Here is a 24,632-nt window from a genome sequence, read left to right on the forward strand (position 1 = left end):
GGCTGCGTGGGGTGCGTGGGGTGCAGGGCAGACGGCCGCACCGCTTCACCTTCCTCGCGGAGCCCGGAGGCGACTTAGAGCTACTGCAGTGAGGCGACAGCCGCGGCGCACACCCGAGAAGAAGCGGCGGTGGCGGCGGCCCCAGCCATGCTGTGCTATGTGACGAGGCCGGACGCAGTGCTGATGGAGGTGGAGGTGGAGGCAAAAGCCAACGGCGAGGACTGTCTCAACCAGGTGAGGGGGACGATCGGAAAGGGGATCCCCACTTGTCCCCGGGAAGCCTGGGGCCTCGGGGATGGTCCTCCGGAGCCGGGCGACGTTGCAGCAGCGGCCCGTGGAGCGCGCCCCGGACGCCAGGCTCCAGCCTCCTCCCCGCGGGCGGCGGGGGTGGGGGGCATAGAGGACGCGTCCGGTGGGGGGGGATCCCGGGCCTGGAAACCCGGACACTGCCAGGAGCTGCAACCCTGTCCCTTACCTCGGCACTTTTCTCTAAATAAGGTGACCAGGCACACCTGCCGCAGGTGTGTGCGTGATGCCGCCCGTGGGGTCCTCGCAAAGCCCGGCAGCGCCACCCGCGTCCCGGGATGAGGTGGCTGCAGACAGTCACGGGCCCCGGGGTTCCCTAGCTAATCAGGTGGGCCCATGTCTCTAGCTGCTTCTCCGAAAGAGAGTTCACCTGACACTCCGGGCTTGCTGGGGATCCAGAGTATCCTTGGTAATTTGCGGGGAACGGTTCTGGCAGTCTCCTGCTTGTGGTCTTTACACGTGTGTTTTCTTTAGAGTGACTAAGGCTCTGAACAGTATTTGCATGGTGGATATGGCAGGCACATTTGATCCCCCTGAAACACTGTGCCTTCGGGACCTGTAGACCTGAGCTGATTGGAAAGCCACTTGTGAAGCTTAGCTGACACTTGTGGCATGCTTCCTCAACGTGTTTGTGTTTTTGGAATCCAGATGGTTAGAACTGCCCAGATAATAAGCTGCCAGATCAGCTGTGCAGATGGTGCTGGTGGAAGGAATTCCAGCGATTGGAGTAAGAAATAAAATACCCTTGGGTTCTTCCTTCTCAGCCTTTTGTGAAGTCTGTTTTAGGGGACTCCTTACCCTGTGCAATTGGCCATACCCTAGAAATATTCAAGCAAGGCCGAGGCTCCTTTGGAGCGCTGTGTTTTGGCATCGCTGGTACCTTAAAACGTTGTTTTTCCATTCTACCACTGGAATGTTAACACGGTAGGACTGGAATTATAACAAGGTCAAAGTAGGTGACTGCCCTTCACGCAGATGGAGCCCTTATGTGTGCATTGCCTATATCTTCTGCCTTTGGTTTTGTTTTTAGGTGTGTAGGCGATTGGGGATCATAGAAGTTGATTATTTTGGGCTGCAGTTCACCGGCAGCAAAGGTGAAAGCTTATGGCTGAATTTGAGAAACCGGATCTCCCAGCAGATGGACGGGCTGGCACCTTACCGGCTCAAACTGAGAGTCAAGTTCTTTGTGGAGCCCCATCTCATCTTACAGGAGCAGACAAGGTAAAGTGAGGCGGAAATAAACCAGTGTCAAGTACACCTCTGATTCCACCTAGGAGGGGCTTCCAGAGATGTTCCCGGGCTAATTTGACTTCCTGAAGAGGAAGTTCAGGAAATACTTAAATTTGCCGTTGAAAGCACAGTTGGCCTGGGTGGGTTTTCCAACTCTTGTTTTGGTTATACACGCCTCTATATTATTAATGGGAGAGCAGAGTTGACTTCTTACAAACAAAAAGAAAACCCCCAACACTGACTTCCTGACAGCTATGTCTAATGCCCGCTAGTAACCCCGCCTCAGCAGTGTTACTACAGGTCATTGTCGACGGTTCTAACTGAAAGCAGGAAACAGTTCCTCTTGGGTTACTTAAACTTGGTCAGTCTTCAGCCTAGTGTCAGATTACAGTGTGTAGCTGAGTGCTCTGTCTGGCCTCCTGCAGATTTTAAAACTTTTTTAAGTTTCATGAAAACTTAATAAAAGAACTCTTTGAAGGCCACTGTAACTGAACTCCAGCCTACAGCTATATTAAACATGATTGTTGGGCATTAGATTTTTTTTCCCTCCTTGTTAAAATAAGTTCCACCAGCCATGGTAGAAACTGAAGTGTGTGGTCTCCTTCTTTAAACGACCAAACAACAACAACAAAATGTGTTTCCCTCACAACTGGCTGTTATCCTTTTCTCAAAGATGATCTAAAATAGAAAAGTGATGTTTAATATTTGTTATTGAAATGCAAGAGACTTACAGTGGCATACTGAAAAAGGGAAATGATTGCTTTTAAAACCACAGCAAGCTGTGGGTCCCAGCACTGATGTTTCCCATCCTCCTGTGGCTTGGAAAAGCGCCATGCATGTGAAAAATGCGATCTTGTAGATTTCAACTCATAATCGGGGAACAGGATCCTCGGAGAGGTTTCAGCATACTGTGTTTTGTTTATTTGCCAGACAAACGGTGGAAACGTTTTAAAATACCACTCGTTTGGATTTGAAATATCCCCTTTGTCTTGCTGTGGAACTTTAAAAGTGGGGGGAGATCTTGTTTATGAAGGAAACTGGCATAAGGAATTTTTAGTGTTTCTGAAAATACCTTACGAATATTCATGCAATAGCATGCTTATAGATGCTGAGCTGTCTCTGTTAGTCACAAGAGGCTCTATCTTTCTTTAAACTTTTACTCTGTATGTGTGTATGCACTGTGTACGTGTACATGCCTGTGCTTGCACACACATCTGTATTCCTGTGGAGGTGACAGAACAACTTTAAGGAGTTGGTTCCCTCCTCCCACTATGTGGGTCCCAGAGATTGCACTCTGGCTGTCAGGCTGGGAGCAAACATTTTACCCTCTGAGCCATCTCACTAGCCCCATCTCTTCTTCTCTCCCTCCCTCTCTCTTCCCTCCCTCTATCCCTTTCTTTTTTTGGCAAACAGTTGTATTGTGATGCTGCTGCTGAGATTTCAGGGCTTCCAAGTGCAACCCAATTCTAGTGATACAAACTTATTTTTGAAATCAGCCAAAACTTGGGAAAGAAAAATACTTCATTTAAGTCATGGAAGGGTATTTGCATAATATGTTTGAGCTGAGAATGTGTCCTTGCTTTATGATGGACTATGAGATAGTCTCTACTACACTCTCCTGTAATTGGGTCAGTACCTATTATCAAATCTACTTGATTCATGTAAGAAAGAAACATTTATGAAGGAATACTTGAATCAAATTGCCTACTGTTTTTTTTGTTGTTGTTTTGTTTTTGTTTTCTTTTGTCGTTGTCCTCCCCCACCCCCCCCCACCCCCGTTATTGACTCACTTGTCTTTGATTCTTGGGATTTATAGCTAATGGCACTCAAAGTATGTACCTTCCCAGTTCAAGTAGGTAATTTCAATTGATTTCATCCTTTTTAGAAATCCCATAGAATGGTGAGTGTAAGTTGGGCCTGTAAGCAGGATTGTAATCCCAGGTGCCTTCGAGATAGAAAAGCAAAGATGACAAGGTCTCTTGTGCCTGGTCTCCAGTGTGGGTTCAAGTCTAGTCTGGGGAACTTAGTGAAACCCTGTGCCAACACAAAAGGTAAAATGACACCTGAGAACACAGCTCAGTGGCCAAGGGCTTGCCTAACCTACCCAAAACCTCAGTTCAGGATAAAGAAAGCAGGATAGGGAGGGTAGGTAGTGTCATGTAAACCTTTGAGTACCTTCGTTATGTTGGTGAATTTTGCATAATTTGTGGAGTTATCAAAAATATAAAACTTTTAAGAAAATGCCTAAGGTTAACAACCAGTCTGATTTAATATCTTCATAAAGTAATATCTAATTTGCATTTGTACCCTTTAATTAGGACGTCAAAAATTGTGCTAGGTCCAACTGAATATCTTTTAAATTATTTAAGTGTGGATATTTTATTAGTATGTGTGCCTGTGCACCACATGGTGCTTGAGGAAGTAGAAGAGGGCATTCGACTCACTGAGATAGGAATATACAGGGTGTTTGTGATCCACCATGAAAGTGTTGGGACCCGAACTTGTGTCCTCTGAAAGAGCACCAAGTCCTGCTAAGACATTGTAATCATGGTACTAAAGAACTATTTTTCTTTAGTGTGGTATTAGAAAAAAAAAACCCATTGACAAACTTTTTGATGTCCTGATGTTTGTTATAAAATATTTATGTTAAATGCTATGATTCTACTGTAGATCTGTTTGTGCAGTGAGTGAACACAGCTTTGACAATTCAGTCTTAGAGATGGCTTTGCTGAGGCAAGCCATGAGGGTGTCTGGACATTTCATTAAAAGGAAATAACTGGGCCAAGTTGCCCTCTGCAGACCACTAAGCAGTGTGCTTGTCGTAGAGCAGGTTTAATGTGGAGGGCTATTAATATATTACTTAGCATCAGACCAGGCTGGCTGCTGAGGGGGGGGGGCTGCAGGCAGGAAGGCCTCCTCACCATTGGGGGACCCTGGGATCCAGGAAGAAGCCTTTCTTCAAAGAGGAGCTCAGGCTTGGGTCAAATACTATCTTAGGTAGGTAGATCGGGCTCATCTGGTTTTAGGCTTAGTGTTAGATTTTGTGACCCTACCCGGATTATTCCATTTGCTCTTGAATAGAGGGGTCTTGTTCAGCTGGCTGGCATGGTTTGCAGACGGAGGCAACAGGTATTTTCAGCAGATGATTGCCATGCTGTGGGTTGAAGTGAGATGGGAAACAAATTAATGTGCTGTGGAAGTAAATCTGAAATAATAATCATCTTAGAAACTTCTGCCTTTCCGAGGCTCTCAGTTCTTCACAATGAGTTTTGCCATTTCAAAACTGGCAGTTAGGGAAGTGCAAGGTTTATTTCCACAGTGGTGATATACCATCCGCTGCTGGCAGGGTCTATGTTTCTCTAGCAATGCCTGGGAGACTGCTTCCCCAAGATACCACCTACCTTTCTTGTAGAGCATTAATGTGCTTCTAACATTACAGTATCTTATGCTCATTGTCAGTTACTCCAACAATGCAAATCCCATCAAAATTGATCAGCAATGTACCCTCAGAATCTACTGAGCGTACACTGTGTTAATACCTTGTTAATCAATAAATTAAGAATTTACGAGTGGGGAGCTGGAGATGGCCCCATGGTTTGGAACACTGGTGGCTTTTGCAGAGGATCCAGTTTGATTTCCAACACCCACATGGTGGCTCACAACCTTTTACAGCTTAATTTCCAGGGATTCAACTCCCTCTTCTGGTTCTAAGGGTACCAGACATGCATACATAAATAAAGACAAAACACTCATGCACCTAAAATAAATAAATCAGTGAAATCTCAAACAAAAACTAAAAAGCTCACAGAACCAAAGCCACAGACAAACTCATAGCAAATGAGATGTGGTCATTTCAAATCAATTCAGTACCAGCCAGACTGGCCCTAGCCAGAGTTTATAAGTCATGTTCACAGTCTTTCTTAATGTTGTCAGTGTTGGTAAAGGTTACTTACATAATTTGTCTTTGCATGATTAAAGGTGAATGCATTCTCCATGTGTGTGTCTGCTCATGAAGACTCATGTGTCTATGGTATAGGCTCCTTTATGTTCTTTGTGCTATACCCGGGATGGCAGAATCAGCCTTCCTCTCTCTCCTGCCTTTCCCCTGTCTCTCTCTTTCTTTCCTCCACTTTCTTCTCTGTTTTTACTTGCCAAACTATAAAATAGGACCCAGGAAAGTTATACAAAAAAGTAAAAGCATACATATATGTTATTTCCAAGGAAATTATAAATTGAATTTCTGATCCTACTTAAAGTTGTTCTTTTTGCCAAAACTAAGGGGTATTTGCATTGCTGTAGTGGTGTTTAATTTTAGACAAGGAACTCTCATTTGGGCAACTTCAGCCGTGTATTTATATGAAATAGTCAGAGAGCAGTTTTTAAAAATGGTATTACATGTATTCATTTTGGTGGGGGGAGTGTTTTATGATGTGATGTGTGTACGTGTGTGAGTGTGCAGGAGCACATGTCCACGCATGGGTATGCAGAGGCCAGAGACTGACAGCTTGCCCACACAGGCACCTATTGCCATGGGTGGGGCCATTCTTAAGTGCAGACTTGGTGCTTTTAAGTTACAGTATTCTCCTGGCCCAGGCTGTGAGCTCTCAGGGCTGGAAGCCTCCCTGTGGCAGTCCTCATATCTTAACTGCTTTAGGGTTCAAGGAAAAACATCTTTCAGAGTGGTTCTGTTTGGGGCTTGAAAAAGATCCCCTTAAGCCCTGGTAGGGACCTGACATAGTAACTCTGTGATAACATCTGCCCCTGACAGGTTTTTTGACTTTAAGCCTTCCATGAAGTAGGCCTGATGGCTTGATATAACTGGAACTGTTAATTCACTGGTATTCTGAACCCAAGCCCTGAGGTTATTTTCCTCAACTTCCCAAAAAGTTCAATCATGGAGGGAAGTTGAGGGTTTTTATCTTGAGCATCCCATGTGATGTTCTAGTAGCCCCTAGATCCTACTATTAAATTTAATGTGTCTATTTTATTATATAGTTAGTTAATCATTTATCAGCCCCTCCAATCATCCCTTGCTGCTTGTATTTGGTTCTTTTTCCTTTCTAGTTGAAATTTACATAGGATAAAAAGATCCTAATTGTGTCTCCTAAAGAGATTTGATTGGTACATGTTTAAACAACACCTCTACCAAGATTAAGAGTAGCATCATCCATCATTCTAGAAAGTTCCTCATCTTTCTGCCCTCAGCCCACAGTGCCCACCTTACCCAGTGACGGCACTGTCAGCACTGTGGTTTTCCATCTAGATTGGTTGTTCTTGTTCAGCTTTTTGCACAGGGGAATCATCCAGTAGGCTCTGCTTTATGGCTGCTGTCTTTTATCCACCCTAAATTTTGTTGTTGCGGTCCGCTCTTACTGCTGTTAGTTATTTGCTCTGTTTTCTTTTTGCTTTGCTTTGTTATGTGGTGGGGGTTGAACAGGATCTTGAACACTCTAGGTCAGCCTGAGCTAAACACCAACCTGCTTTGTTCTTTCTACTGCTGGATAGTCGTCTGTTCTGTTTGTTGATCCAGTCCTACTGATGAGCCTATGAATAAAGCTATGAACATTCTAATACAAGCCTTTTTTTTCCTTATAGACACATATGTTTTCATTTTCCTTGAGTAAATACCCAAGAATACAATAGCCGGGTCATGGTACTATTGTTTAGTTGTGTGAGTTACTGCCAGACCTTTCCCCATAACATATGTACTGTTCTGAACTCCCACTCCCACAAAGAACGTAAGAAAACCAAGTGTCTCCGTATCCCTGCCAGCCTTCTGGTGGATACACGGTGCTAGAGTGTTGTGGTTTTAATTTGCATCTCTCTGATGATTAATGATGTCTGTCAGATTTTCATGTGTTTATTGGCCTTCCCTGCATCTCCTTTGGTGAAATGTCCAAGTCACCCATTTTGATCATTCGCTGAGCTGTCCACATTCCGTATGTATCCTGGATACCAGTTCATTGTGAAATCTGAGTTTTATAAATATATGTTCCCCCTGTGGCTTGCCTGTTTTCCTCATGCCTTTTGGTGAGTAGGAGTTTTTAATTTTGGTGAGGTCTAATTTATTCTTTTTTTTTTCTTTCTGGAATTTATTCACTATGTTCTGAAAAGCCTTGTCTACCCCCTAGTCATAAAGTTACTCAAGTCAGTATGGTTTTAACGCTTACATGTAGGGCTATGCTCCATCTAAACTGATTCTATTTTATGAGAATGTTATACGATTTGAAACAAAAAACTCTCATAGCAATTTCTGTTTCCATTTGGCCATTTTTATATATAACTTGGCAGTTGTAGTTTGGTTTAAAATAAGCCTACGTGGTTAAGTGACTCACTGGACAGAGATGAGATGTTTGATTGCAATGGGGTCTGCCTGGGGTGAATGACAGTCCAGACAATACTTCACATGCATGTGCTTCAGGGAAATTATGGTTCAGTTATTGGCAACTAGGATTTTGAAAATAGCTAGTTAGCCATTCTAAAGACGTGTTGTGTTCATTACTTGCATTTGGAATATGAGGCTGAATCTAGTTATTTTATAGTTCTTGTCAAAAGCTCTTCAAAAGGTGTAACTGGCAAGGTTACTAGAGGTTGTTGTGTCCAACAGTAACTGTCTTAGCTGCCTTCTGTTGTCCTCACAAGACACCATGACCAAGGCAGCTTACTAAAGAAAGCATTTAGTTTGGGATCTCAATTCCGCAATTCCATCACCATCATGGCAGTGGGCAGGCAGACATGGTGTTAAAGCAGTCTCTAAGAACTTACATCCTGATCTACAAGCAGCAGGAGTCAGAAAGTGATAGCGAGCTTGAGCACACCCTAATTGGGGATGACATAGGCTTTTGAAACCTCAAAGACCACACCCTCCAACAAGGCTACACCTCCTAATCCTTGCCCACGGTTCTTCCAGCTAGGGAACAAGTATTCAAACATGGAGGTCATTCTCATTCACCCATACAACGAGCTTCCAATTGGCTTCTGGAAAGTTCTCTTGTGAGTACTAGAGGATTTTTCTGTGAGATGGTCAGTGTTCAGATAAGGGAGTCCTCTGATTACACACCCTCAAGATAAATGGTTCCTGTTATTTCTTAACATGGAACCATGGCATGGATTTTATTTTTTAATTAAAATTTTAAATATTTAATTTTATATGTATGAATGTTTGCCTGTATGTATGTATGTATGTATGTATGTATGTATGTATGTATTTATGTGTATCACATGCATGCTTGGTGCCCACAGAACCAAACCCCAGTCCTCTGCAAGAGCAGCAAGAACTCTTAATTGCTGAGCCATCTCTCCAGCCCCTGAAAAGGCATGGATTTTAAAACAGGAATTACTGGAGAATTTTGAAGCAAAAATGTATTAAGAGTAAGTGCTTTGTGGCCGTCAAGATGGCACAGTGGATAAAGGTGCTTGCCACCAACCTGGGATGAGTTCAATCCCTGAGACCCACATGGTAGAAGGAAAGAATTGACTCCCACAAGTTGCCCTGTGACCTCCAAAAAATGTACTGTGGCATTCACCAAAACATACACAATAAGTGAGTAAGTAAATACAATTTTTAAAAGATTTTGCTTCCTTTTCAAAATTAAAATTGACATCTCAAATTTTGCCCTATTTTAAAATTTTTATTTTTACTTTACATATGGGTGTTTTGCCTAGTGTTTGTATCTGTGAACCACATGAGTGCCGTTGCTCCCAGATCCGCTGGGACTAGAATTATAGATGGTTATCAGCCATGTAGATGCTGAGACTTGAACTCAGATCCTCTGAAAGAGTTGCCAATGCTCTTAACCACAGAGGCATCATCTCTCCAGCCCCTCACCCTATTTTTATATCATGTGTGAATTCATTTGTACCTATGATACAAACACTTGACTTAGCTAGAATAATGCACCCTGGGCCCATAAATCAGAAATACCCATGTTCTTCATAACAGGGTAAAACTTTAAAAAATGATTTCCAAGTGTAACCCTAGGAACACATAGAAAATGTAGTATGAGCTTGTGACAATAGGATATTCGTAGTTATTAGCTTAAGACAAAGTCGGTATTTTTCAAAGCTTTTTGTGTGTGATTCCATGTTGTAATCTATATGGAACTAGATAGCTTATCCAGTTACAAGCTATACTTTAAAAAAATATTCTCTACAGGCCTGACTTCTTTCTTTGACTACATCTGCTTGCTTTGATATTATTTGTAGCATTTCATCCCATATTTAAAAAAAGAATAGTTTCATGGCAGATAGTTAAGGTGAGAAGGTAGTAAGAATGAATCCCAACTCAAAGCCACTCAAATCCTGAACCCTTACTGAATTGTCTTCTGGAAACATGTTTTGGAGCACTGCTACCCTCCCTCTTGGGAGGAGCACACTGGTAAGTCTTGTGATAGCTCATCAGACCTGGTGACACTGGCCACCCCTGCTCCCTTACACTGGTGTCTAAACCCTTGTCACCCAGAAGCCCATCTCTGGCTGTATTTATTTTGATAAGGTGTGCTCCTTTCCATTAAAGACTGTGTTCCATCTAACAACAACAAACTATGACACGTGACCATCCTATAACCCCAGTGTGGGGCAGGCAGAGACAAACCTTTATTGACTTGAAATAAAAGGTGGCCATAAAGCCATGTAAACTGCAACATGCAGGCATAGGTCTGCACAGTGAGGAGTGCTTGTGCCTGCTGCTGAGCTCTGAACACAGTTCAGGCCCCACTGGCTGGAGAGCATCAGTGTCCCATCCCCCACACCCCATGCCTTTGTTCCAGTTCTCATCCACTCCAGGGAAGGCTGGGCATTGCTCTAGGCTCCTAGCCACCTGTTTACGTTGAGTTACTGTTTCTTTGCTTTGCTTTTGGCAACTGTCCCTCCAGAAGTAGGCGTAGAGAATTTGGAAAAAGAAATTGAATAAATTTGAAAAGTCGTCTTTGGCAGCTCTTCGTACTGTTTAATAAAGCAGGAAGCAGTTTCAAATTTTATGCTAGGAAAATAAGTCAAAAGAGACCTTTACATTCACAGTAATTAAATTGTGAAGGCTCAGTTTGTGGTGCTAATCTTAAAATCTTTTGGCACAAGATTTTTTCTTGAGTGTAAGCATAGATTAGATTCAGACTACAGGCTCCTGAAAACATACCCTCTGGTTGAATAGGCAGAGGTACATCTAGATTCCATTTACCCTGTGAGCAACACCAGGGCTTTGTGAGAATTTAGACTTGCATCCTTTGATAGCTTCTCCTTACTTTTTTTTTTAAAAGATTTTATTTATTATGTATACAACATTCTGCTTCCATGCATATCTGCACACCAGAAGAGGGCACCAGGTCTCATAACGGATGGTTGTGAGCCACCATGTGGTTGCTGGGAATTGAACTCAGGACCTCTGAAAGAGCAATCAGTGATCTATCAGTGATCTTAACCTCTGAGCCATCTCTCCAGCCCCCCCCCCCTTTTTTTTGAGACAGGGTCTCACTATGTAGACCAGACTGGCAGAGAAATCTGCCTGCTTCTGTTTCCAGAGTGCTGTGATTAAAGGTGTGGGCTACCACACTGGCTACCACACAATAGCTAAAATAGCAATTTTAAAAGCAGTTTGTTTCTGTGGCAATTCCTTGGCCCCAGCAGGGCCCCTTTCTCAGTTTAGCAGTATAGAAGAAATACTTTAAAGACTACCAGATGTCTGGGTTAATAAAAGCTGTGTCTGTTCTCTTTGAATGCTACTACGTATCTTACAGAGTCTGGAAGAAACTGAAGCATTTAAGGGTGTCTCATTACTTTAAATATCTAGCATTACTGAATATGCAAAAGATTGAGTTGACTACTTCTTGGTTAAGGAAGAAGAATGGCTCTTGTCAGCCTCATCATTTGGGGTTCTCTGCACAGCTCCTCGTATTTGACACCTCTCTTGCCCCAACTCCTTTTCTTACCTTTTTCATGCTAGTCCCCTGAGTGGCAAACTCGGCTGTGGTACGAAAGAAGAGCCATCGAGGACTGGGAAAGTGAGGAGCCAAGCTCACACAGGGTTCGGGGCTTCACTAGTGAATTTTCTCAGGAATTTCTGTGGCATGCATACCTTGTAGTAAATGTAGAATTTAATGTTGCATGTACTTAGGGTAGGGTCAAACAGAGCAAAATTGAAATTGGAATATAAAATAAACACAGAAACATGGTGTTTTATATGCATTTATGGAGCTCTCTGATGTTAGAGGCAATTAAACGAGCCCAGGTGCAGCTAGCTAAAGAAACTTGAATGGTAACTTGTTACATAATGTAATTTCAGAAATAGATGGTCTCTGTGCAAGGCAGATCAAAAGGTGACCAAATTAGAGGACAGGAGAGGAGACCATCAGGACAGGTTGCTGCACGGCTGGGTTTTTCAAATAGGGAGATGGTCCCCATCCAGAGGACAGAGACTGGAGGCGTGGCCCGAGGTAGCCTGTGGAGGAGCCTGGGCTTCAGGCATCTCTGTGAAGGACTTTGAGCAGAAAGATGGAGTGTTTTCACTGGAAGCAATGACAGCAAGCAGCTTGGATGGTGGACTGGCAGAATTTGGAGCAGAGAGGGACCCAACCCTGTAGTCACAAAAACTCTGGCCACTTCTAGGCTGTGAGTAGGACCAAGGAGGCCCAGATGGTTAAGACTAGAACTGGAGAGCTCTGAGACAGGGGCTGAAGAGAAGGCCCAGCGAAAACATCTTGTCTGTCAAGTGTAAGGACACTGAGTTCAATCCCTGTAATCCATTAAAATAAAAATATCAAGCATACACTTGCCAACCAGGCTAGCCTAATAGGTTCTGTCTGGGCCAGTGAGATACCCTTGCCAAAGGAGGTGGGTGGTATTTCTGAGGATGGCACCTGAGGTTGTTCTCTGTCCCTCGGCTTCAACACGTGCAGGAACATCTGGCTGATGAAGTCTCTGGTAGGAGGACATTGGAGTAGGAGTCTGAGAATTCAGGAGACATTCTTTTTTAATGTCCCTGAAGATAAGAATCTGCTATAAGAGAGGCTTTCTAGCTGACTATAGTAGTTGTGTCTGTGTATAACCTGCAGGGGCAAGAGGATCCAGAGTTGAATGCCAGCCTCAGCTACATAGCAAGTTCAAGGCCAGCCTGAACTATATGATTCCCTCTCTCAAGAAATCAAACCAACCAAACAAGCAAGCAAACAAACAAACAAAAATTGACTCTTAAATTTCCTTTAAAACATAATAATGCTAACTTGCTGCTTCTGTTATTTAAATCTTATTTACTGATTTGAAGAGGGAGCATGCCCTGCTGCACATGTAGAGGTCAAAAGACAATCCATGGGGAGTTTCCTTCCACTGTATGTGCCCCGGGATAGAACCCAGGTCCTTAGCCCTGGCTGCAATCTCCCTCATCTGCTGAGCTGTCCCTCTCTACCTGCTCTCTTTGCTTAAAAAGGAAAGTACTTGATTGTGAAATTGCAAAGCTAGTTGAGCTTGATTGGTTTTTTTGTTTGTTTGTTTGTTTTTTATTTTTACAGCACTGGGATAAAACCCAGTTGGGCGGGTGGGCCAGCAGGCAGGCATTCTCTCCCTGAGCCACACCCCAGCCCAGAAGGCTGCCTTAGATACTGTTTGTTATCCAAGCAAGCTCAGTCATTCTCTCCTTCTTTCACAGGCATATCTTTTTCTTGCACATTAAAGAATCCCTCTTGGCAGGCCACCTCCAGTGTTCCCCTGAGCAGGCAGTGGAGCTTAGTGCCCTCCTGGCCCAGACCAAATTCGGAGACTACAACCAGAATACTGCCAAGTACAACTACGAGGACCTGTGTGAAAAGGAGCTCTCCAGTGCTACTTTGAACAGGTAAGGCCACCGCCCCAGGCAAGCCATGCACTCTGGCTGCCTAGAGTGTTCACTGCCACCGACTTGATAAGAATCAGGAAACTGTCATTTGTGAGATAGAGCACGGGCAACCGCCAGGTTTAACCAGCCATTTTCAGAAGATCCATGTGCCTTTTATTTGGGAACTTACCAACACAAAATAGCCCACACAGATAAATGCCCTTATATGAAGTTCCATAAATAACAAGGATCTCGAAAGTGCCTGACCTTTTAAATGTGCAAATCTCCTACAGTAAAAGTTTAGCATGTTTATTGGTGTTTGCTTCATCCCAGCAAGAAATTACAGCAAGAAGCCTAGCTTAGCCACTCAGTTACCTAGTCCTGTGTAACAGGCTAACCCCAAACTCAGCTTAAAACAACAGACATTTTCTGAGAATGCATGGACAGGGAACCACTATGGCTTGAGGGCATACCAAGCCCCAGAGGTCAGTCTCATCTAAAAGCCCAGCTGAGGGAGGCCTCTGGGTCCAGGTGAATCTTGGAGCTTCTTGGCCAGTCTCCTTCCCTTGCCACTTGACCACAGGGCCCTTTCATGGTATGGTAGCTGGCTCACCCCATGTGAATGATTCAAGAGCAAGAGAGAAGAGTCCCGCCTTCATGACTCTCTCAGAAGTTAGTCATGCCAGGTCTTTCATGGTTTTCTGTTCATTAGCAGCCAGCCGTTAATCCAGACCATACTGAAGGGAAGGCTACATGGGGAGGCCAGATCACCAGGGAGCACAGGAGAAACAGCCTTGCCACAACATAGAATAGAGATCTGTGTTTTCTTCGGTTGCAAAGAATCTAATCAGTCAGTCCCCTGTGCTGCTAGCTTATCAGGAAGTTTGTAAAGTCTGTGTAGATAAATGTATGAGGGGATCTAGCCTACACATTTGTCTTGTGTGTATGCTGAGAGATTTTTCTATAATTCTGTCAGCTTACCAGTGGGTTCTCAGTATTTGTTGAGATCTTTTCAAGAAAATACAGTGTGTGTGTGTGTGTGTGTGTGTGTGTGTGTGTGTGTGTGTGTGTAAGAAAGCTGATGACAGTGAGTTCTTTCCTGCCATCTGTGTGTTCCAGGGATCCAATACAAGTACCTTTACCCATTGAATCATCTCACTGGCCCCATAGGTGAGCTCTCGAACAGTGTCTTAGAAATATTTTATAGTAAGTGAAATAGTAATACGCCATTTGGTGTTTTTGTGATGCATAAATGACCACATCCCTATATTTCACTAGTGAAAATTATAAGCTTTGAGGAATGCATGAGCTGATCTGCCTAAATTTGCACCTTTGAATGTTCTACAGCATTGTTGCAAAGCATAAGGAGCTGGAGGGCATCAGCCAGGCTTCGGCAGAATACCAAGTTCTGCAGATTGTGTCAGCAATGGAGAACTATGGCATAGAGTGGCATGCTGTGAGGGACAGCGAAGGGCAGAAACTGCTCATTGGGGTTGGACCCGAAGGCATCTCAATCTGTAAAGATGACTTCAGTCCTATTAACAGGTAACCCAAGTCTTTCATAACACACACACACACACACACACACACAATCATAAGCATGTATATCATCGGTTGCTTTGTTCTGAAAATAGAAAATGGACAGAAATTCACCAGACACCTCTATCAATAAAGTGATTCATTTTTTAATTTATTCATTAATTGCATTCAAGCCTTGACTAATTATTCCTTAAATGCTAACTTAACGTATACTAATGTGGCAGAATTATTATTTTTCATGCCATAAATACCTGTGTCTGCTTCTGCATACCCACACACACATCAAGGGCACTCCAACACGGTCACCATGCCACACTGCTTGTCCTCTGTCAGCGTAACTAGTTAGAATCATCATAGAACAGCATAGGCTAAGTGTCTGGTTCACTACTGATCATGGCCAGCCTACAAAGGCATATCAACATCATGCTGAACTGTCCCTTCTGAGCTGGCTCACTTTTCTCCTCCTGCCTTTCAGGATAGCTTATCCTGTGGTGCAGATGGCCACCCAGTCAGGAAAGAATGTCTACTTGACCGTGACGAAGGAGTCTGGGAACAGCATCGTGCTCCTGTTTAAAATGATCAGCACCAGGGCAGCCAGTGGGCTCTACCGGGCCATCACCGAAACGCATGCATTCTACAGGCATGTACCACCATGTGTCTCCTGAGCTTCGGTCACAGCTTAGTGTGTTTAGGTGTCTGGCAGGTTGCTGGGATTTCTCCTATCCCTGAGTCCATGAGCTTTTACAGACTATGAGGGAATAGCTACTCTGAGCCTTCCTTTTGCAGTGCTAGTGGCGCCCTTATGGGCACAGAATGGTGTATACCTGTGCCTCATTTACACTCTCCTGTTTATCGCTCATTTCCTTCCACACCCACCTCCCAGCATAACCCCAGTGGTTGGCCCTGTTCTGCTATGACTATGTCTTTTCCCAGAACAGTGGCACAGGTCTTTCTCTGCTGAGAAAGTCCCTGTCCTCAGCCCTCGCACATTACATACTCCGGATACTTTTTAAGTTTCATTTTACTTGGTGTTTTTGGAGACAAAAATCTCACTGCATGACCAAAGGTAATTTGAAATTCATTATACACCTCAGGGTGGCCTCAAACTCAACTGCAGTCCTGTAGTCTCAGCTTCCTGACTGCTAGGACTTCTGGCATGCACCACTACACCTGGCCATGACGAAGATTTTTAAACAACATTCTAGAGGGCACTTTCAGGCTGAGTTGTGAACAGGTTCACACTTAGAAAAAAATTAAAGAGAAAAATGTAGTTTGCAGGAAGCCTTTAAATTTTGTTATGTTAAAGGCCGGGCGTTGGTGGCGCACTCCTTTAATCCCAGCACTCGGGAGGCAGAGGCAGGCGGATCTCTGTGAGTTCGAGACCAGCCTGGTCTCCAGAGCAAGTGCCAGGATAGGCTCCAAAGCTAGAAGATAGAGCACTAAATGTCTATTGGCATACTGTTTTTATTAATAACGGTATCTGACAGTCTGAGTTAGGCTTTTCAATACTAAATCAGATGTTCACTCTCATCTTCAGGTGTGACACGGTCACCAGTGCCGTCATGATGCAGTACAGTCGTGACTTGAAGGGCCACTTGGCATCTCTGTTTCTCAATGAAAACATTAACCTTGGTAAGAAGTATGTCTTTGATATTAAAAGAACATCCAAGGAGGTATATGACCATGCCAGGAGGGCTCTGTACAACGCCGGTGTTGTGGACCTTGTCTCACGAAATGACCAGAGCCCTCCCAGCTCGCCCCTGAAGTCCTCTGACGGCAGCATGAGCTGCGGCAGCTGTGAGGGCCTCAGCTGCCAGCAGACCAGAGTGCTGCAGGAGAAGCTTCGCAAGCTGAAGGAAGCCATGCTGTGCATGGTGTGCTGTGAGGAGGAGATCAACTCTACCTTCTGCCCCTGTGGCCACACCGTGTGCTGTGAGAGCTGTGCTGCCCAGCTTCAGGTAAGGGGTCACAGCCCTCCCGTCTGTTAAGAAGGCTCCAACAGGTGCACGATACACAGAGTGGAAAGCAGCCTTCTGCACCTGGGAAGGGTCTTTATGTGCAGCGACTTCACCCATTGTGCCCTTTAGAAACCTGTGGGTCAGCACGCTCTTGTCACCACTTGGTTTCAGAAATGAGGTCCAGACTGACAAAATGAATGCATCTTGAAGCTAAACCATGAACTAGAATCCAGGCCTGCCTCTTCCGTTGTAGGTGGCCTCTTGTTCTGATACCACATAGTAGAAATGTATTATTTGCCCAAAATTCTCGTTAAAGAATACATAGATCACTGTTACCAATGACTTATTTGCTCTATTTGTGATTAACTTATCTTTTTTCCGTACTTAACATTTATTCGTGTGTGTGTGTGTGTGTGTGTGTGTGTGTGTGTGTGTGTGTGTGTGTGTGTGTGTCAGTCAGAGAACAACTTTCAGGAGTCAATTCTTTCCTTCTACCATGTGGTCCTGGAAACCAAACTTGGTTTGTTAGGCTTGGTTGCAAGCGTTCTTACCCACTGAGCCATCTCACCAGCTCATTGACTTCCCTTTATTACTGTTCACAGTTTTAGGGATCTCTTCTATTGGCTGTCATCTGCTAGCAAGTCAAACTATCTTGCACACCCCAAAAAAACAAAAGCACCTCATATATAGCATGTCTCCTTTCTTACAGCTTACATTTCCTCTTACAGTAAATTTTGCACTTGCTTTCACTTCTCAAAAGTTTCTGCTAAATGTGGGTATACGTAAACCTAGCCCTGCAGGTCACCTACTCCTTACAAGCTACGGTTACAGAGCTACTGTTAGGATTGGACAGTGAACTCAGGAGCTGTGCTACTGCAAGGAGGGCTTTCTCCTCTGAGCCTTGAACTTATCTATTCATGCCCACATAGCCTGACCCTGTACCTGTCCTCCCTTATGGCCGATGAAGGGTGTGCGCTGGCCAAGAAGCCACCAGAGACCTGTTGCCCCTGGCCACAGGGCATCTGCCCACTGATGTTGGCCCCAGGATAGCTGAGCCAAGGCCTATCCATGGCACATCTCTAGCATGGTGGCCAAAGGTGCAGTGACCTCCTATTTATATGGCTCCAGCAGGAAGGAAAGCTGAAGTTAACAGAAGGATTGGGGAGCTGGCTGAGTCATTAAACACTCTGCATTGCCAGGCACAGGGACCTGAATTCAGCCCCTAGAACCAGTGTAATTAAGAAAGTGTGGGGGAGGGGGTGCTAGGGAGATGGAGACAGGAGGACCCCTGGGGGTCACCTGTCTGCCAGCCTAGCTTAATCAGTGTTCTCCAGGCCAGTGAGAGCCTGTTTTCAAAAAGAAGCAGAAAGCATTCAAGAAATGATACATGAGGCTGACCACCGGTCTCTGAACAACACACTCATACACAGTTGGCCAGAGAATGTAATTTTCTTCAGTGATTGTCTTTTCCAAACACTCATTTTTAATCCTTGTAAAGTGTAAACATTCAAGCCTATTACAGAGCAATTGAGAGCTTAGAAATCACAATGGCAGCATCTAGAAAACCAAGTGTGATGGGTACCAACGCTGACCTCCCAGACCCAGGTCTGGCAAACATTCTAACCAATGTTGGCTTTTTTTCCAGTCTTGTCCGGTCTGCAGATCACGTGTGGAACATGTCCAGCACGTCTACCTGCCAACCCACACCAGTCTTCTCAATCTAACAGTCATCTAATGTGCCCTGCCATTAATGGACATGCCATGTCCCCATGAGTCAATCTGACTGTCATCTAATGCGTCCTGCGCTTACTGGACACGCCAGGTCCCCATGAGCTGCAGTATTGTATGTAAACCATAAGAATAAGAACCTTGTGAGGAAATATCTCACTCTCAACACCCATCTGCCATGAGACATTTTTAGACAGGAAGAAGAAAAGAAAAGCAAGACTGCAACCACTCCTCTTCTGTGAATAGAAGCCAACAGCCCCAGTGGCAACAGGAAGAGCTCTGGGGCATAGCCACATTCCTTCTTGAACTTTGGGTTGTTGTTTTTTTTTTTTTTTTTTTTAAACGATCAAGTAAAGGAGTAGATAAAATTGTCTTTGTCAGTTAAGTGGCACCATAGCCCAACAGTGGGTACCTTTTAGGAAATGATGTCATATGTCTCCTTAACTTCTCCCAAGGCAGCATATTTTATAGGAGTTTTAAAAGTTCCCTTGGTTCTTTTTGTATGGTCATGGAGCGCTGAACATTTTTTAATAGGAAATTTTTTTTTCTTAAAGAAATAGTCCTCATTGTAATGTCATTTTTGTCTTTATAACTCATGCAAGAATGACTAGAAAGCTAGCAGATTGAGAAACAATCCTGTGACTTCTCAAGGGTTGACATGTTGTCTGATTGAAACCAGTGTGATGAGAGGAAACAGGTAACAACATGGGTGACTTCTTAGCCCTTCTTTTCCCCCACACCCCACACCCCATGCCTTTCCGTGATAAAATGCTACCAGCTTGGTTAAACGACTTCCATGACATCGTCAAGCACTCCCTGGGCTTTTGAGCTGGTAGAATATTTGGAGATTGGAAAGGAAAAGTTCACAGACGGACAGACAGACCAAGCGTGCCAGAGATGCTCCTGGTGTGCTCAGGCGGTTCTTCACTTTCCCCTAAGCACTCACTCCAGCTGCACCCATGGGTGTCGCCTTGCTTGAAGATCAAACCTTCTCCAGCCTTATCACAGGTCTCTAGATAGTGTGTCCTTTTCATGTGTGTTTCATTTCGCTTTGTTCCTGTTTTCTTGTCGATAATGCTTCCATGTTCATTGTGTTGCCCCCGCCCTGCATCTTTCAGAGGTGGGGTTAGTTTGTTCTGTTTCCATATTTTTAATCACATTTCCACCCCCCACGTGGGCATTTTGGAAGCTAGTGAGCTAGGGGGTTTTCTAGGCTGTCAGGAAAACCTAGCTGACCTCATTGGGTGCAATACTAGCTAAGTAAAAGCTAGAAACCTACACTGTCACTTTACTGAGATTTCTGAGTCTACGTTTCATATTGCCTTAATGTAGCAGTAACGTCTTTATGCATTTGTTTCTTTGCACAGACATTTTGTCAGATATTAAAACTCTACTTTTTTATGGCACATATTAGCATATAAGCCTTTATTCCAAGAGGTATTTATTTTTTCACTTGTAAAAAAAATAATGTTTCCACATTTAAAAAAACAAAAAACAAAACTCTGTTATATCCTAGAGGACTTCTGTCTTTTATATTCAGGATAATAAAGACTTTAAAGCATTTGTGTTCTCATGGTCATTGTCATTTAAAGCACTTTCCAGTTGAGTGGGCACTCACCTCAAGGTTGGAAAATGTGGAAATGTTTAAGGAGTTTGTATTCACTGAGAGGATTTGCCCAGCTCGTCTCTCTCCTGTGCTTTTGAATCTACAAGATTAGAAGGTGGGTGAGCGTGATGCTGTGACATGCACAGCAGAGGAAATGGGTGAGGAGGAGGGTAGCATGATGGTTCCCCAAGTAAAAGTGCTGGCTGCACAAGCCTGGCAACCTGAGTTCAATCCCTGGAACCCACATAAAGGTGGAAGGAAACAACAACCTGGCAAAGTTGTCCTACGATGGCCACACATGTGGCTCACAGTGCTCAGTCATAGCAGAAACAGTATACTGTGGTATCCAGGACTGCTATCATACAGTACCACTGCAGGCTACTGCTGGGCCTTAGCCATCTTTTGCATTGCTGAGTGGTCATCTCTTCTGAAGATGCTTTGTGTGGTAGAATAATATTAGAAAGTGTCTATAATTGATACCTTTAAAATTGGGAGACAGATCTGAGTGTGCCTCCCATTTTTTCTAGGAATTCAGTTCACTCAACTCAACATATTTACTAGACACCAACTAAGTTGTTATTGAGACCTGAAACTTTAAAAGAAAATAGTCAAAGACACAATTTAAGTCACATGAAAATCCATGCATAATATTCTCAAAGTATAGAGGGTGAAGCACTGTGGAGCATAGGGAAGTATTGAGGGTGAAGCACTGTGGAGCATAGGAGATATGATCCGCCTTTGCTCAGAGCCCAGGGTAAGTGAGCTTCAGAAGGACCTGTGTGAAAGCCCTTCACTCTGTAGTTGGGAAAAGGCGCTAGCACCCATGTCAAAGCTGCAGTGCAGCTGGCGGGGCTAGCTCATGCTCACATGTCAATGCAGTGCTGAAAACTTAGGCTCTCGGGGAAAGTGTGGCATCGAGAAGCAGTAAAAGGAACCTTGAATTCCAGATTTGACTAGTGACTATTCTACTGCCTTCAGAACCAGGAACCAGTTAAGTCAGGAAAGCTTGTAGAACAGCTAATGCACGAGACAGAGCAAGAGGAGAGCAGAGAGAGAAGTCCACTCTGATTATCTATTGACATGAAAATAAGGAAAGTGGGAACTGTGAGATGCCTCAGTGGACAAAGGCTGACACAGTGGAAGAAGAGGCGTGGAGAAATGGCTCAGCGGCTAAGAGCACTGGCTGCTCTTGCAGAGGAACTTTTGTCTCCTTTTACTTTGGCTAAAGGGTCAGAGATAAATCAATGTCCTTAATTGTTCCTTGGAAGTCACCTGGATTTCCCAACACAGCAGAAGACAATGGGACAGAGCAGTCACTCTCAAGAATAAGGTCTCTCAAGCATAAGGATCCATGAAGGCTAGGCTGTACCTGAGAGTGACTGTCTTGTAGGGACCAGTTTGATGCCTTCAAGCAATGACAGTCATAGGAAATTCTCCAAAACTCCTCCCTAAAAGACGACTGAGACAGTGACCAAACGATGCATTGATCGGTGTTTGATTATGCATACCCAGGCCCTCCTACTTCAATTCTTTCTCTGTTTAAATCCAAAACTCATTCATTCGAGTACCCCAAAGGTGCCCTGGGGTATCCAGGCCCCTTTATTCCTCTTCCCAATGTGATCACATTAAATAAATCTGTGTTTCACCATTATTTTTCTCTTTAATTGACAAGCTGGAACATAGAACCATGCCTGTAAAGCCCCACGTACAGGCCCAGAAGTATAGTAGGAAATTACCAATACGGAGTCAGGTAGAAATATAAGGGTATTTAATAGGGAAAAGCCTTACTTACAGAGCGAACCAGCCAGCCGGTGGTAGTCTGTACAGCAAGAAGAAAAGAGAAACCGAAACCGAAAACGCAGTCCCCCTACTCACTCTGACCACGCCCTCAAAAGCCCTCAGGTACTCCTGTAGCCAGCCCCTAAGAAGGCGTGGCTACAGCTTCCCCTACACAGAAGTGTTTGGGTTCTGTGGTTTATAGATGGGAGTGGGTGTGTCAGCAGAGAGAGAGGAATGAACAGGGACCCCAGGACCTTTGAAACCAGAGAGGCTGATGACATTGGAGGCTGATCTGCCAATGATGCAGGTTACAACACTTGAGCAAAAGCCTTTTCATCCTTTTCCTGAGGGTTACAACAGAAAGTAGGAAGCAAACAGTGTTTCCCCTCCTCTTAGCCCACCTGTGAAGGGAGAGACCCTGGATACCTTTACCTCTGACCACGCCCATTTGGTATGTAGAGGGGTAGGATAAAGAGCAAGGAGGAAGAGGTGCTCCTCTGTTTTCATGTTTCAAGCCAGGTCTCCGTGTGCATCTGAGACTGGGTTGCTCGGAATGCTAATCTGGTTATCGGCTACATGTGTGAGTTGTCTTCATCGTTGTCATTTATAATATATCGTCAATAACTATATCTTGTGTATGGTTGTGTTCCTTATCACACCTGTCTTATGCTTATCCTGTCACAGGACTAGGGACTCGAATCCAAGGCTGGTTCATTCTGGGAGTTGTCTCCTTAACAGCCACTGAAAATGAGAAAATCACAGGCCTCGTGGGAGAACACAAGTGGATAAAACCTAGACAAGTTCCCCCGGATAGCTTGGGAAAGAAATACTGTGTAGAATACAAGTTGGAGATTTCTGAACCTGGGCACTAATTACTGCAGAAATGTCTAAGGGAGGGTACCCGGGAGGGAGGGGACTGCAAAGGATGCTCGTGGCTTTAGAGCATAGAAGAAACCAGGAATGCTGATGGTGTTTGTTTCCAGTACATTGCATTAGCATGTATTAATTGCTAATTAATAACGAGTCTCGCTGTGACATTTTTCATACATTCATGGAATGTAATTTGATCCCATTCACTTCCCATCCTACCACCCTCTTCCTGTCTTCCCTCCCCCTGAAGCTCTTTCTCCTGCCCACACAGTCCTTTCCACCTTCAGATTTTTACTGCAACCTGGATTCCACCTGTGGTATTTTTTGCCTAACCTGATAATTTCACAGTTTGTTGTGGTGGTGGTGGTGGTGGCAGTTTGGTTTAGTTTAGTATAGTTTTGGGACGGGGTCTCAAATAACTCAGGCTGGCCTTAAACTCCTAATCCTCCTGCCTCTACCTTCCAATACTGGTATTACAGGCATTCACTATCACACCCATGTTTTTAATACCATTTGTTGTGTAGAAAAGCTCCTGAGTGGGGTTTAAGCACAAGGAGGACTGAAGAAAAAGAAAATGTATGCATTTCTGTATTTCTTGTTGGGGTATATTCCATGCCTTCTCACAGAAATCCTAAAACATTTGCAAACTCCTATTCATATTTTTTGAATAAATTTTTTTCTAAAAACTGAAAATTATTAAAGAGTTATCCCTTTGCCTCTTCAATGCAAATCACAGATTGAACACATCTGCTAGTTAGTTGAATCAGCGTGTGCTTCAAGCAAAGCCAAACATCTGTTCTTACAGCTCCCAGCAGTGGTAAGAGGGGAAGAAATGCTTGAAAGGAGTGAGCCTGCCTACCGAGGAGCTATTTTTCAATTAAGAAGAAAGTCTGTATGTGTGTTTATGAAACAAAACACTAATCAATAATACTAAGACCTAAAGCAATATACATGTGCATGCATTCATTCCCAAATGAATGCAAGCAAGTGGCAGAAGGCGTTTGCAAGAAGTTAAAGTCTTTGTCCTGAAGGAAGCACAGAATTTGAGTGACAGGAAAGGCACACAAAGCAAGGGAACAGGAAAGAGTCCAGAGGTCAAGAGCAAGAACAAAAAACCTAACAAAGGCAGAAAGCAGGCCGAGTCCGCTCTTGAAGAGCCTCCATGGCTGGAATAAAGACTTCAAGTTTGATTTGATAAGTGCACAGAAGTTAAAACAAGATGTTGGGTTTGTTTATTTACCATTGTGCATTTGAGTCACTCAGACTCGGATTCACTAATTTGTTAGCTCAGCAAATACTCATTAAGTACCTAGGATCAGGCTGTCTATTAGAACTGGCTTAGTGGTTCCAACCAGGAACACTTCTCTCTCTCCCCCTCTCTCTCTTTCTCTCTTTCTCTCTCTCTCTCTTTCTCTCTCTCTTCTTTCTTCCTTTCTCTGTGTGTGTAGTATGCCCCACTCCCAAGATATTAGCAATGTCTGGGGATAGTTTTCTAAATTTTCACACTGGAGGTTTATACTGTTTTTTTTTTGTGAACCAGCAAATTGACTCAGCTGGTAAAAAGTTCTTGTTGTCAAGCCTGATAATCTATTCCAACCCTGGGACTCACATCCTAGAAGGGAAGACTTTGTCCCACACACAGAATAAAGAAAATGTAAAGATTTTTAAAAAAGAATTTTCTGACCTAAAAAAGTCAGTATTCCCACTGTTGAAAAACGTTGGGATAGACAGTAGTGAGATTGCAAATCAATCCTTCCAGCCGCTCTAGTTCCACAACTAAAGCAGACCGTGGGTGCTATTATAGGACAGAAGACTG

The 24,632-nt window shown here is 44.0% G+C and overlaps 1 protein-coding gene across 4 annotated transcripts; it reads left to right on the forward strand.

Annotated features, from left to right (window-relative positions):
- The first annotated feature begins 6 nt into the window (after positions 1 to 6).
- Positions 7 to 20,122, forward strand: Mylip (myosin regulatory light chain interacting protein). 4 transcript variants are annotated; one of them, XM_035442944.1, is made up of 7 exons: positions 7 to 234; positions 1,337 to 1,527; positions 13,172 to 13,357; positions 14,684 to 14,881; positions 15,351 to 15,515; positions 16,413 to 16,833; positions 18,479 to 20,122. In XM_035442944.1, the coding sequence occupies exons 1-7, from the start codon at positions 148 to 150 to the stop codon at positions 18,566 to 18,568; spliced, it is 1,338 nt and encodes a 445-aa protein (XP_035298835.1). In that variant the 5' UTR covers positions 7 to 147; the 3' UTR covers positions 18,569 to 20,122. The 4 variants fall into 4 exon arrangements, with proteins under 4 accessions (XP_035298835.1, XP_035298836.1, XP_035298838.1 ...); XM_035442945.1 differs by lacking the exon at positions 7 to 234 and adding an exon at positions 249 to 1,033; XM_035442947.1 differs by lacking the exon at positions 7 to 234 and adding an exon at positions 1,048 to 1,230.
- Positions 20,123 to 24,632: the final 4,510 nt, after the last annotated feature.

This window comes from Cricetulus griseus, chromosome 3 (genome assembly GCF_003668045.3).
Source record: "Cricetulus griseus strain 17A/GY chromosome 3, alternate assembly CriGri-PICRH-1.0, whole genome shotgun sequence".
Lineage (NCBI taxonomy): Eukaryota > Metazoa > Chordata > Mammalia > Rodentia > Cricetidae > Cricetulus > Cricetulus griseus.